This window comes from Dendrobates tinctorius, unplaced genomic scaffold, assembly GCF_039654945.1.
Source record: "Dendrobates tinctorius isolate UK_male_01 unplaced genomic scaffold, ASM3965494v1 ptg000064l, whole genome shotgun sequence".
Lineage (NCBI taxonomy): Eukaryota > Metazoa > Chordata > Amphibia > Anura > Dendrobatidae > Dendrobates > Dendrobates tinctorius.
Window position 1 is genome coordinate 31,098,526 of NW_027361732.1, and position 14,702 is coordinate 31,113,227.

Below are 14,702 nucleotides of genomic sequence, written 5' to 3' on the forward strand. Positions count from 1 at the left end.
TAATTGTAAAATGACTTTGTTGCATTAAAACTTGCCCATCTACAGTGCAGGTATAGTAAATGTTTCTGTGGCTAAATATCTGGATGTTTCTGTGCACACTCCTTTTATATGTACATAATGAGAACAATTGTTATAGATCGGCATGTATTGACCCGCTTTTTCAAAACCTTTATGTAAATCCTTAAAACAATATTTTAGACAGTTCATTTGACAGGCAGCAAAAGAAATAAACTACCAGGACTCAGAGAAAATTAGTAGAAACACTTAAAAGGTGTGACTGGAATTGGCAGCTCTAGATCCAGTTAAGTGTCCTTGTCCGGACTGTCTGGTTAAGACTCAGAGTCACGGTGCCCAGCACAGAAAGCTGTAATTGACTTTAATATGTGCTTTCTATCATAAAAACAACAACAAAAAGTTATTGCACTTTTTTGTATCTTGTCATCTTCATGAATTATAAATAGTAGACCATTTCCACAAATTGTGCTGTACAAATCACTATTCCCCTACCCACACTCCTAACCATTATTGAGTGGTCTATTATCACTGATGTAAGGCAGTACGTCTGATATGAGAAGGTTAAAGGGAATCTGTCAACAGGTATTGTGGAGGAACGCACACAGACCCTTTCCTCCCACGTCACCACCGTGACGTAACTACACAGGCACAGCTCTCCGGCGCCCCCTTTGTCTCTCAGGTCAGTAAGGGAACTGCACCTAGAGCAAATGGTCGCCGGGGAGGAGGTCCTGTTACCCGCTGGGGGTTCAAAGATTCGTGATCAGAGTAAAAGCATCAGCCCAAGATTACGTTTATAGTTTAATTGCCTTAAGGGCGCACTAGATAATTACAGAAATATACAGTAAATTTGCAGTCAGAGAAAAGATATAACAATAAGGGTACAAGACTTAAGATATTAAGCTGGAGGTCAATTTACCAGATTGTAGGGTCATGTGGGTGCTGGGGAGCTCTGCAGTCCACAGGTACAAGAATCTTAGTTGCCGGACAGACCCCCAAAGCATGGGCCGCTGCTCCCCTCGGCAGGTCTGTCCCCAGGTCCTTCTTAGATCGTCATCGTCTGGATCTTGTGTGTGAAGGAATGAATATCTGCCAGGGGCTGCTAGTCCTTAAACACGCTAGGTTCCTCCCCCTGTGTCAGAGGGTGGGCTAATAATCCATGCTCCTAGGATGGAGCCAAAGCGTCTGGGACACACAAAGGACGTATATTCCTGCGTCTGCTAGCAGGTACATTCTAATTGAAGCCCTAGGCTTTTTTCCGGCCCGCTGCTGGCACGGCTCCGTACCTGAGCTTTGAAGCTCTGTTTTGGGCCTATCCTCATTATCACACCAATGGCTCTGGCTATTTAGCATTGGAACACTAAATCCTGCTTGTATTTACACAGCACCTGGGGGTACAGAAGCTGTTAACTGCCTGTAATTCCTGAACTTAGACCAAAATGGATGCCAAGCTCAGACATGTGGCCCCATATCCAAGATGGTGGCTGCTCCTTCATCACAGGTATTTGCTACCTCATCTAAGAGCAGCATAATGTAGCTGCAGAGACCCTGATTTTAGGAATATGTCACTTAGTTTGCGGTCATTTTGATACATTCACTGTTTTATCCGTTGCAGGTCTAGCAGTTCTCTGAATGCTGAGCTCTGTATAACTCCACCCACACTACTGATTGGCAGCTTCCTGCCCATGTGCAGTGTACACTGAAAGCTACAAATCAGTCAGGCAGGAATATACAGAGCACATAAGTATACTTAACTACCTGGTTTAAAAGTTCACTAATGATAATCTCCTGCTGATAAAAATAGTATTTTTATCAAAACTACAACAAGCAAACCACTACGTGACACATTACCGTAATAAGGGTCTCTGTGTCTACATTATGCTGTTTTCCGATTAGGTGGCAAAAACCTGGAAATAAATTTCCTTTAACCCCTTCACGACATGTGCCGTACATGTACTGTGAATCTCTTGTCTCTACCTTTGATGAGGGCTCTGGCACTAAGCCCACATCTTTCCCGGCATGTCAGCTGATTTGAACAGCTGATATGTGCCTCGAACGCAGCATGTTGCATTTCGGCGCACACGGGCGCACCTTCAAAAGTGCGCAGCGCACACCAAAATCCTGCTAGCGCACAGCCAGCGCATGATCTGCGCACCCTATGCTAAAGATAGGGTGCGCAGATCGCAAGCGTCCATGTGCGCTAGTAGGAGGCGATGACCGGATGGGGCGGGCAGGGAGCCGGGAGGGGGCAGGGCTTAGCGGCGGCCGTGCGCAGGCTGTCGCTGCGCTAGAAAGCGCAAATGTGAAACTAGCCTTAGATTAGTGGCACCACTCCAGCGATAAAACAAAAAAACTCTAAAGTGGTGATTTAATACATTTCTTCTTAGAATTTATTATTATTATTATTATTATTGTTATTTATTTATATAGCGCCATTAATTCCATGGTGCTGTACATGAGAAGGGGGTTACATACAAAGGTCTACATATCGTTAACAGTAAACAAATTTACAATGACAGACTGGTACAGAGGGGAGAGGACCCTGTCCTTGCGGACTTACATTCTATCTAATTATATTTTACAATGCGCCCTTTGGATAGGTATATATTTGTAAGTTTGGGGATAATTTTTTTTAAGCTCCTATCAGTATTTGTATGATTTTGGTGTCTTCGATTTCTGGACTGTTTTTATATAGTTCCATAGAATCCTTTAGAATAAAATCTTTCTGGGACCATTACTGAGTAAGCCATAATAATAAATAATTTTATTAACCTTTTCTAAGAAGCATCTACCACTGTTTATCCAGATCTTCTCTCTTTTGATGCCCCACTTCACAAAGATATACAATCACATTATACGTCTGCCTGTTTTGTAAGCAAATTGCATTATTCTTAGTCAACTAACACTGCTTCATGCCTTCAAATGTTCCTTTAGATTGCCCATGTTGAGGTAAGCATCATGATGCGTTGGTTATGTTGTCAGTCCTTTAGTTAAGGTTCAGTTAATATTTGCACCTGATAGTTTGCTTTTCCATTAGCTATATTTAGTAATTATGTTGGTTGTTTTTATCTCTTTAATTCAGAAACCAATATTTACAGTATGTATATACAGTATGTACATTAATCTTACATTGTCTGTTTCCCATTTTCTAAAACTTTAAATTCACCACGAGTTTATTTCTTGCAGACAACAAGCCACAAACTCAACCTCAAAGCCAAGGGCAACACAGAGTTCAACATGTGGAGCAAAATGGAGTGAAGGATTACATCCAGTCTCGTCAGTTTTCTAGAAATGATTCTAGAGGCCCAAGGAATGAAAAGCCCCCTCGTTTTCAAAGAGATGTACACTCGTCTAGACAATTTGAAGGTAATGGGGCACCAAGAAGTCGAGGACCAGAAAAACACAGTTCAGAACCATGGTTGGAAGACAGGAGTAAGTGCGAAAGAGGATATCAAAGGAATGATCGATTAAAAGATTTTTCACATTCTTCCTCTAGTTTCCAAAATGATGGTACGTTTAAAAAAAGAGATAATACTATGCAATGTAGGACAGTAAAAGGTCCTAACCTCCTTGACTCAAGAGAGGACACCAGCATTCAGAGTAATAATGCAGAGGTTGTCCAGCAAAAACGTAGAAGGGAAGACCAAAGACACAATTCTGAATTTTATATTGACAGGAGACCACGGACAAGTAACAGTGAACCATACACTAATTTACCAAATGAGAAATCTATTGGTGCCAATGCGGACTCCTCAAACTACCATGCAACATTAGTAAAAGATGATGCTAATGATTTACCAAATGGAGAACTTGAGCAAAAAGGACGAAGAATGGGTCCTATAAAACCAATAGGATCAAACCTGAATTCCACACAAGAGGATAGAAATAAGATGATGTTCTGCACCAATAACTCTAAAAAGAGATCTGGTCCGATAAAACCAGAGCGAATTATGGATAATGTCTACCCCATCTTTAGCTGGAGACCAGGGGATGAGTGTTTAGCGCTTTACTGGGAAGATAATAAGGTATGATATTCAGACATAGCTATACATTACTTTTTATTAGCTGGGATAAAGCTGAGGTACAGTAAAACATCTTTGAGATGATCACCCAAAAATTGCATTTAAAATTGGTCTTCTACAGGGTGAGCTTCTCAAATTTGATAGTATGCATAATATATGGTGGAAATGAATATCTGTCTCAAGAAATCTGCTCTGGATAAGTGTGGTCGTCTGAAAGAGATATTTTATATTTTCATTGAAAAATTGTAATGTTTCTACATCAAAAATGAAATTATTTTGGTTTAAAATGCCACCACGTGCAGATTTTTTTAATGTGTGGACAGGGCCTTGCAAACTGTGTTTACTTCTATTGTACAGTAAATTACATAAATTCTGACACTGGTAAATGTCTTGATTAAACTTGATAAGCACAAGACTGATTGTAAGTTTTTAAAGGGAATCTGTTAGCAGGTTTTTGCTATGGAATCTGACAGCAGCATAATGTAGAGTCAGAGCCTGATTCCAACGATGGATGTATCACTTACTGGACGACTTGGTGTAGTTTTGATAGAACCCCTGTTTTGACCGATGTAGAAGTAGCAGAGCTAAGACTTCTGCACTCTGTATAACTTCGCTTACAACTTTTACTGGCAGCTTGCTTTGTACACTGTAAACTGTCAGCAAGCTGCAAATCAGTGGTGGGGAGAATGGTTGCAAAGATAAGTCTGACTTGCACATGACATGTAGTCCTACAGTGATAATGTGCTGCTGATAAAATACTGATTTATATTAAAATTACAACTCACATTTTAATAAGTGACACGTCTCTGTACTCCGGCTCTCACTTCCTGCATTATGCTGCTCTCAAAGTAAATGGCAAAAATCTGCTGGCAGATTCCATTTAAATTTACTGTAAAAAAAATATTTATATTAAAGGGTTGCTCTGCCACCACTCACTTCCATATTGGTAGGTGAGTGACGCTGACGGCATCCTGACAACCAGAGCCAAGACACAGGTTCTTATGAATAGGAATTTTTTGCAGAATTGCAGCGGCCAAAAGAAAAATAAATTTTGTTGTTCTTAATTTTTTCTATTTACATTGTTTACCAATCGGGCTAATCATCTTTATGTTTTGATAGATCGGACCTTTCTGAGCATGGCATACCACATAAGTTTTTTTTGTTTTTTTTTTAATATCTTTACTCGATAATGACAAGTGCGGTGATCTACAACAGACCCCCCGGCTGTCATTGCAACCCATCAGCGAGCCGTGATCACATCACTGGCATACTGATGGACGCATGGAATGATGCTTCCCCCATGCTTGCACGTGTGAAATGCTGCTTTCAGAGTTTAACAGTGGCATTTAAAATTTTAATAGTCGCGAGCAGAGCTCTACTAAACCCGCGATTGTTAGACTGAATAAAGATTTGATAGTATTGGAAATTTAAAAATAAAAACAGATCTACTGTATTTTTTGGACTATTTTGGACCATGAGACGCACCCTAAATTTTCAGAAGGAATATGGGGGAAAAAAAATAATCGTCAAATGAGGGTCCATCTTACAGTCCTGAATTCGGCTTAACCTGAGGAGATCAGAACCACTGGTGGAGTCACAGGGGGTGTTTGGTGGTCTGGAGATTATATGACCCAGACTAGTGCGGCAGGTTCGGTGGGGCGGGGGGCTCCGCCGACATTTTGTGAAAGCCCCACACTGCGATGCGGTGGTCTCTGGGAAATCCCATCCCAAGACTGGTGCAGCAGGTTCGGTGGGGGCTCCGGCGACATTTTGTGAAAGCCCGGAGTCCGCGCACTTCTATTGCCTCGATGCTGTGGCCTCCGGGGAAATGGCCGTTGGAGGCAGCGAATGCGCAGATTGAGATCTCGGCAAAGCGATCTCGTCCCGAGATCTCATCTGCGCATGTACTGCCTCCAGAGGCCACAGCATTGAGACAATGGAAGTGCTTGGCCCCGGGCTTTCACAAAATGTTGCCCTCCCTGCACCACCGAGCTCTGCCGCGCCTGCTGCACTGGGATAGGAGTGAGATCATCGCCCTGCAGCGTTGGACCACAGTAAGAATCGCCCGACTCATGCTGCCACCTCGCTAATTGTAATTACGGTATATTCTGACTAAAATACGCACCCCCGTTTTGTCCCAAATTTTTTTGGGAAAAAAGTGCATCGTATAGTCCGAAAAATACGTTAAGTTGCCTTTTTTTTAATATAAAGGTGTTAATTAAGTTATGTATGTGGCAATAGTTAATGAGAATTTGTCACCAGTGTAATGCTCTAATCAGAGGGCAGTAAAGGCAGAGATCTGATTCTAATGCATGGTTGCTTACTCATCTTGCCTCTACCCGGACACTCATAAATTTACGATTTCCATTTATTCTATTTGGTTAGAAATACATCTGCTTAGATTTTTATTCAGGGTAGGGGCTACACTCTGAGCCCTCAGAGAGGTCATCTGAAAGATTCACGCTGAACAAGATTGAGCAGACTGAAATGTATGAGAATTCAAGGAGGCTGCAAAGAAATTAATTATAACAATAATGTTAAGCCAAAAACAAGCAATTCAGTAAAATACTTTCCAAGGCTTCTTGAAAAATTTAGATGTTACTATCTATATATAATGTGTAATGTTTCAGTTTGTAGAGTTAAGAAATAGGTTGTTTGTGTAACCTCAAATAATATGGCAATTAGATGTGATCAGCCCTGCAGGTTCAGATGGCTAGAGGTCATTGGAAATAATTCAAAGTTGTTTCTTGGCTAACTGTACAACAAGGCTTTTATATTTTATACTATGGAATCCCTTAAAATCAAGCCCACCAACACTGGAGAAGAGGTAGATCTATTACATATGCTTGCCATGGCCACCTTTAAAAAAGATTTCCAAATAAACACAGAAATAACTTTTGTGTTACAAACTTTTCATTGACGCATTTGCTTATAAGAGCTTTACAGTATTTATATTTTTTAAATCATAAGTCAACAGTGTAGCTCAATTATCTAGTCAGATGAAAATTGAAGAAGTAAATGGAAGTGGTGTTCATTTTGATACAGAATTGTAATATTGTTTTGTATTACAGTGAAGGAAATAATTATTTGATCCCTTGCTGATTTTGTAAGTTTGCCCACTGACAGACAGACATGAACAGACTATAATTTTAAGGGTACCTTAATTTTAACAGTGAGAGTTAGAATATCGAAAATAAAATCCTGAAAATCACATTGTATAAATTTATTTGCATTTTGAAGTGAGAAATAAGTATTTGATCCCTCTGGCAAACTAGACTTAATACTTGGTGGCAAAACCCTTGTTGGCAAGCACAGCAGTCAGAAATTTTTTGTAGTCGATGATGAGGTTTGTGCACATGTCAGGAGGAATTTTGGTCCACTCCTCTTCACATATCATCTCTAAATCATTAAGATTTTGAGGCTGTCACTTGGCAACTCTGAGCTTCAACTCCCTCCATAAGTTTTCTGTGGGATTAAGGTCTGGAGACTGGCTAGGCCACTCCTTGACCTTAATGTGCTTCTTTTTGAGCCACTCCTTTGTTGACATGGCTGTATGTTTTGGGTCATTGTCTTGCTGGAAGACCCAGCCACAACCCATTTTTAATGTCCTGGTGGAGGGAAGGAAGTTGTCATTCAGGATTTTACGGTACATGGTTCCATCCATTCTCCCATTGATGCGGTGAAGTAGTACTGTGCCCTTAGCAGAGAAACACCCCCAAAACATAATGTTTCCACATCCATGCTTGATAATGGGGACGGTGTTCTTTGGGTCATAGGCAGCATTTCTGTTCCTTCAAAACACCGTGAGTTTAGTTAATGCCAAAGAGCTCAATTTTTGTCTTATCTGACCACAGCACCTTCTCCCAATCACTCACAGAATCATTCAGGTGTCCATTGGCAAACTTCTGTCAGGCCTGCACATGTGGCTTCTTGAGCAGGGGGGACCTTGCAGGCACTGCAGGATTTTAAACCTTTACGGCGTAGTACGTTACCAGTGGTTTTATTTGTGACTGTGGTCCCAGCTGCCTTGAGATCATTAACAAATTCCCCCCATGTAGTTTTAGGATGATCTCTCACCTTCCTCATGAGCAAGTGTAGCCCACAAGGTGAGATTTTGCATGGTTCCCCAGATCGATGTCAATTGATAGTCATTTTGTATTACTTCTATTTTCTTACTATTGCACCAACAGTTGTCTCCTTCTTACCCAGCGCCTTACTTATGGTTTTGTATCCCATTCCAGATTTGTGCAGATTTATGATCTTGTCCCTGACATCCTTATAAACCTCTTTGGTCTTTCTCATGTTAGTCTGACTGATTGAGTGTGTGGACAGGAGTCTTTTGTAAAGGTCACTGTTGTGAGTTCATTTTCCCCTTCATTACTGAGGCCCGAGGAACTCCCTCTTCTGGTAAAGAAAGGTAGTGAGCCTGATTATCAAACACCTGAGGCTGATGATGATGACTGGCTGAGTGGAGTTACTGACTGGATATAAGGCTGCCGACGCCCTTCTGCCCTGCGGGTGATTTCTCTGTGGGATCCTTGGAGACCAGTCTGAATTCCTGCTCCTCTAAAGCTAAGTTTGCTGCTCGGCCTTTTGCATTTGTGCTTTGACTTTGTTTTGCTTTGTTTTTCTGGATTTCTGCCATTCCCTGCTGGGGTGTGCTGAATTCCTTTAGCTCTGTCTTCTGAAAATACCTGAGTGCTGATTTAGTTTTTGAAGCCTAGCTGCTTCAGGGCCTTTTTCATATCAGCTTGTTGGCTTTTGTCTTTGATAGGGTTTTGGCAGATTGCAGACAGCAGCCTTCCTGTCCTTTCCTATCTAGGTAGTTTTGGGTCCCGTCTTTGCTCAGTCTATCTTTCTGTCTATGTTAGTGTTTTCATCTTGCTTCACCGTCATTATATGTTGGGGGCTGCCTATTGCTTTGGGGTCTGCTCTGGGGCAGTTTAGATTTCCCCTTTCTTTCTTTAGGCCTATTTAATTCTCCGGCTGTGATCGAGGGGTCTAGGGCATCGTAGGAACCCCCCACGGCTACTGCCAGTTGTGTTGATAGGTTCAGGGGTCTGCAATCTGATAGTTTCCAACTTCTCTGGTTTTCTGGACTTAGCTTGAATTTCTGTTTTTGCCTCCTACGGTGACTCATTCATAACAGAATCACCCGCCATACCACAGATCCTAGGGTACTCAATAGCAGGAAAGAATTGTAAAAAAAAAAAAAAAAAAAGTGTATATTTTTTCCTCTATATCTCTGAGGCCGTAGGGGGAATTTTTTTTTCTCTCAATGCAGATAAAGCAATTGTCTGATCGTGTGGAGCAGCTCGCCGCGGAAGTGCGGGGAATTTCCGCCTACCTTGCTCATTCACATGCTGCTGAACCAAAGATTCCTACACCTGATGTATTTTTTGGGGATCAGTCTAAATTTTTGAATTTCAAAAATAATTGTAAATTATTTTTTGCCTTGAAGCCTAACTCGTCAGGGAGCTCCGCGCAGCAGGTTAAAATTGTCATCTCTTTGCTGCGTGGCGATCCCCAGGATTGGGCGTTTTCTTTGAAACCAGATGATCCTATTCTGACTAATGTGAACGCATTTTTTCAGGCCTTGGGGTTGTTGTATGACGAACCTAATGCCATTGATCAGGCTGAAAAGACCCTGCTGGCATTGAACCAGGGTCGTGATTCTGCAGAATTGTACTGTCAAAAATTCCGAAAGTGGGCAGTACTTACTACCTGGAATGATAGTGCCTTGGCTGCTCTCTTTCGGAAGGGGTTGTCAGAAGCCGTAAAAGATAGTATGGTGGGATTCCTGTTCCCTCTGGTCTTGACGATTCTATGTTATTAGCCATTCAGGTTGATCGGCGTTTGCGCGAACGCAAAGCTGCACGAGAGGTGTTGCCACCTGTTGAACAAATGTCTGAACCTATGCAATGTGATAGAGTTTTTTCCAGAGAGCAGCGTCAGGAGTTCAGAAGGCGTAATAAGTTGTGTTTTTTCTGTGGAGATGCCTCTCATATTTCTGTCTGTCCTAAACGATAGAAACGCTTTGCACACACGTTTTCTGTTGGTGGTGTTCAACCTAAGTTTCTTCTGGCTATTACTCTGATCTGCTCCCTGTCCACATTTTCCGCCAAGGCTTTTGTGGATTCGGGAGCAGCCCTAAACCTAATGGACTTGGATTTTGCTAAACGTTGTGGATTTCCGATGACACCTCTGCAGACGCCTATCCCTTTGAGGGGGATTGATGCTACTCCTTTGGCTAAAAATAAACCTCAGTTTTGGACCCAGGTGGTAATGCGGGTCGCCCCAGACCATCAAGAAAATTGCAGATTTTTGGTGTTGCATAATCTGCATGATACTATTGTTCTGGGGTTTCCCTGGTTACAAATTCATAATCCAGTTTTGGATTGGAAATCTGTGTCTGTGGTGAGTTGGGGTTGTCGGTGTGCCTTTAGTGAGGCTCCGGTGTTTTCCACCTCACCTCAGTCGCATGATGTTCCTGATTATTTGGCGGACTTTTATGATGTATTTAGTGAGAATGAGTCTGCGTCTCTGCCTCCTCATAGGAGTTATGACTGTGCAATTGAACTGAGCCCGGGGTGTAAATTTCCCAAGGGTCGGCTCTTCAATTTATCTGTACCCGAGCACGAGGCTATGCGATCCTATATTAAGGAGGCGTTGGAGAAGGGTCATATTAGACCATCCTCGTCACCCTTAGGTGCCAGTTTTTTTTTTTGTAGCCAAAAAGGATGGATCATTAAGACCTCGTATTGATTATCGTGCCCTCAACAAAATTACTGTTAAATATCAGTATCCGTTACCCCTGATTTCTGATCTATTCTCCAGAGTTAAAGGTGCTTGCTGGTTTACCAAGCTTGACCTCAGGGGGGCGTATAATCTTATTCGCATTAAGCATGGGGATGAATGGAAGACGGCGTTTAATACTCCGGAGGGACATTTTGAGTACCTGGTGATGCCTTTTGGGCTCACTAATGCCCCTTCTGTCTTCCAGTGCTTCATGAACGATATTTTCCGAGATTTTGTCGATAAATTTTTGATTATCTATCTGGATGATATTTTGATCTTCTCCAAGGATTGGGATTCTCATGTGGAACATATTCGGACTGTGTTCTGGATCTTGAGGGAGAATTCCCTTTATGTCAAGGGATCTAAATGCCTTTTTGGAGTACAGAGGATTTCTTTTTTGGGATTTATTTTGTCCCACGTCAACTATGGAAATGGACCCGGCCAAGGTACAGGCCATTTACGATTGGGTTCAGCCCACTTCTTTGAAGGCCCTCCAGAAGTTTTTGGGTTTTGCTAATTTTTATCGGAAATTTATAGCAAAATTTTCTAGTATTGCCAAGCCATTGACTGATTTGACTAAGAAGGGTGCTGATGTGTTAAATTGGTCTCCGGAGGCTGTTTCTTCCTTTCAGGAGCTGAAGCGAAGATTCACCTCCGCCCCGGTTTTGCGGCAACCTGATGTCTCACTTTCATTCCAGGTAGAGGTGGATGCTTCTGAGATTGGTGCAGGAGCTGTTTTGTCCCAAAAGGATCCTGTAACATCTAAAATGAATCCCTGTGCTTTCTTTTCCCGAAAGTTCTCTCCATCTGAACGTAACTATGATGTGGGGAATAGGGAACTGTTGGCCATGAAATGGGCATTTGAGGAGTGGAGACATTGGTTGGAGGGAGCTAAGCATCAAGTCGTGGTCCTCACTGACCACAAGAATTTGATTTACCTAGAGTCGGCTAAGCGCTTGAACCCTAGACAGGCTAGGTGGGCCTTGTTTTTTACACGTTTTGATTTTGTGGTTTCTTTTCTTCCTGGAACGAAGAATTTCAAGGCAGACGCCCTCTCTAGGAGTTTGTTTCCTGATTCTCCTGTGGTGACCAAGCCTGCTACCATCTTAGGCGAAGGGGTAGTTCTTTCTGCCATCTCGCCCGATTTGAGACGTGCTCTGGAAGAGTTCCAGGAGGACAAACCTGAGCGTTGTTCCAGTGGAAAGTTGTATGTTCCTGACCAGTGGAAGAAGAGAGTGATGTCTGAAGTTCATTGCTCTGCTTTGGCTGGTCATCCAGGTATTTTTGGTACTAGAGATCTGGTGAGTCGGTTTTTTTGGTGGCCCTCCTTGTCTCGTGATGTCAGGAATTTTGTGCAGTCCTGTGGGACGTGCTCCCGGTCTAAACAGTGTTCTCGCTCTAGTGGGTTGTTGATGCCTTTGCCTGTTCCCAAGAGGCCATGGACCCATATTTCAATGGATTTCATCTCTGATATGCCTGTCTCTCAAAGGATGACTGTTATTTGGGTCATTTGTGATAGGTTCTCTAAGATGGTTCATCTTGTACCACTCCCTAAGTTGCCGTCTTCCTCTGAGTTGGGTCCCCTGTTTTTACAACAGGTGGTTCGTTTGCACGGGATTCCTGAGAACATTGTATCTGACAGAGGAGTCCAGTTTGTGTCTAGATTTTGGAGAACTTTCTGTTCCAGGCTGGGAATTCAGTTGTCCTTTTCCTCTGCTTTTCACCCTCAGACCAATGGGCAGACAGAGAGAACAAACCAGACCTTGGAGTCATATTTGAGATGTTTTATTTCTGCTGATCAGGATGATTGGGTTTCATTTTTGCCCTTGGCCGAATTTGCTTTAAATAATAGAGCTAGTTCTGCCACTTTGATGTCACCTTTTTTTGTACCTTTGGGTTTCATCCTCGATTTTCTTCAGGGCAGGTGGAGCCCTCTGCCTGCCCAGGTGTTGACACTGTGGTGGAGAGAATGCACCAGATCTGGGACCAAGTGGTGGATAAGTTATCTCTCTCCCAGGAAAAGGCCCAGCGGTTTTCCAACCGACATAGGACCATTGGTCCCTAGTTTAAGGTTGGTGATATGGTGTGGTTATCATCAAAAAATATTGCTATGAATGTGGCTTCTCCTAAGTTTAAGCCTAGATTTATTGGACCTTACAAGATTGTGGAGATTATTAATCCGGTCTCTTTTCGTTTGGCTCTTCCTGTCACATTTAAAATCCATAATGTGTTCCATAAATCTTTGTTGAAGAGGTTTGTTGAACCTGTTGTTCCGGGGGTGGCACCTCCAGACCCTGTATTGGTTGAAGGTAACATGGAATATGAGGTAGAGAAAGTACTGGATTCCCGTCTGGCTAGACGGAGACTCCAGTATTTGGTTAAGTGGAAGGGTTATGGTCAGGAGGATAATTCCTGGGTCTCTGCCTCTGATATTCATGCCAAAAGATTGGTGCGTGCCTTTCATCGGGCTCACCCTGATCGCCCTGGTGGCGTAGTGGAGGGTTCGATGACCCCTCCTCAAGGGGGAGGTACTGTTGTGAGTTCATTTTCCCCTTCATTACTGAGGCCCGAGGAACTCCCTGGGAAGGGAAGGGAAGCAAAAGACCTGAAAAAGCCATACACCTGACAAATGCTATTGAGAACTCTACTATTAGAAGTGGAAAGGAAGAACAAAGACGAAAGAATCTAATTAATAAAAATATTGAAGAGAAACCAATCACAAACTAAAATGCTTCTATACTAATGCACAAAGCATGGGCAACAAACAAGGAGATTTGGAACTACTAACACAGGAAAAGAAATATGATGTCATTGGAATCACTGAAACTTGGTGGGACAATACACATGATTGGAATACAAGACTAGAAGGATACAACTTATTTGCAAGAAACAGACTTGATAAACGAGGAGGGGGTGTCGCATTGTATGTTAGAAACACGTATATCTGCACAGAGATTGAAGCTTCAGAGACTGGGAGTTCTGTGGAAACTGTTTGGGTAAGAATACAAGGACAGAACAATGGAAAGGACACCATTGTAGGCATTTACTACAGGCCACCTGTGCAAGCTGAAGATATGGATGAACTCTTTATGCATCAAATGGCCAAGTTCTCCAAAAAATATGACATAGTTGTCATGGGAGATTTCAACTATCCAGACATTTGTTGGGAATCTCTCTCAGGCAAAACTAACAGGTCAAGTAAATTCTTATCCTCTCTTGCTGACAACTTTATCTTCCAAAAGGTAAGGGAGAAAACAAGGGGAACTGCTACCTTGGATCTAATCCTTATAAACAGGGAGGAAATGGTTGAGGAGGTAAAAGTGGCTGGGACCCTAGGAGGTAGTGACCATGCTATTTTAGAATTTTGGATAACTAGAGGCGGAAGACCTGTGAAGACTCAGACGTCAAGGTTAGATTTCAGAAAGGCAGATTTTAAGGGATTCAGAAAGAGAATTGGAGGGATCCAATGGCTGGATATCCTAAAAGACAAAAATGTCCAGGAGGGATGGGAAATCTTGAAAAATGAAATTCTCAAAGCACAGTTGTTAACAATTCCGAAAAGAGGGAAGAATAGGAAGCATTTAAGGAAACCAGGATGGATGAACACAGAACTTAAGCACATGCTAAAAAGGAAGAAAAAAATGTTTATAAAATGGAAAGAGGGAGGCATATCAAAAGAAGAATATAATGCTGTCTGCAGAACCTGCAGGGCACAAATCAGATTATTTAAAGCTGGAAATAAATTGAGGCTTGCAAGAGATGTCAAAAACAATAATAAAGGATTTTGGGGATATGTCAAAAGTAAAAGAAAAGTCAAAGATGCTATAGGATTTTTACAGGATGAAAATGATGAAATGGTAAGACAGGATG

The 14,702-nt window shown here is 42.2% G+C and overlaps 1 protein-coding gene across 2 annotated transcripts in view; it reads left to right on the top strand.

The window, feature by feature from the left end:
* TDRD3 (tudor domain containing 3) overlaps window positions 1–14,702 on the top strand; it is a 474,894-nt gene that overhangs the window by 373,949 nt on the left and 86,243 nt on the right. For both annotated transcript variants that reach the window (XM_073580356.1, XM_073580355.1), the window contains exon 11: window positions 3,199–4,037. In XM_073580356.1, the coding sequence (XP_073436457.1) occupies window positions 3,199–4,037 (839 nt within the window). The remainder of the gene's footprint in view (window positions 1–3,198; window positions 4,038–14,702) is intronic.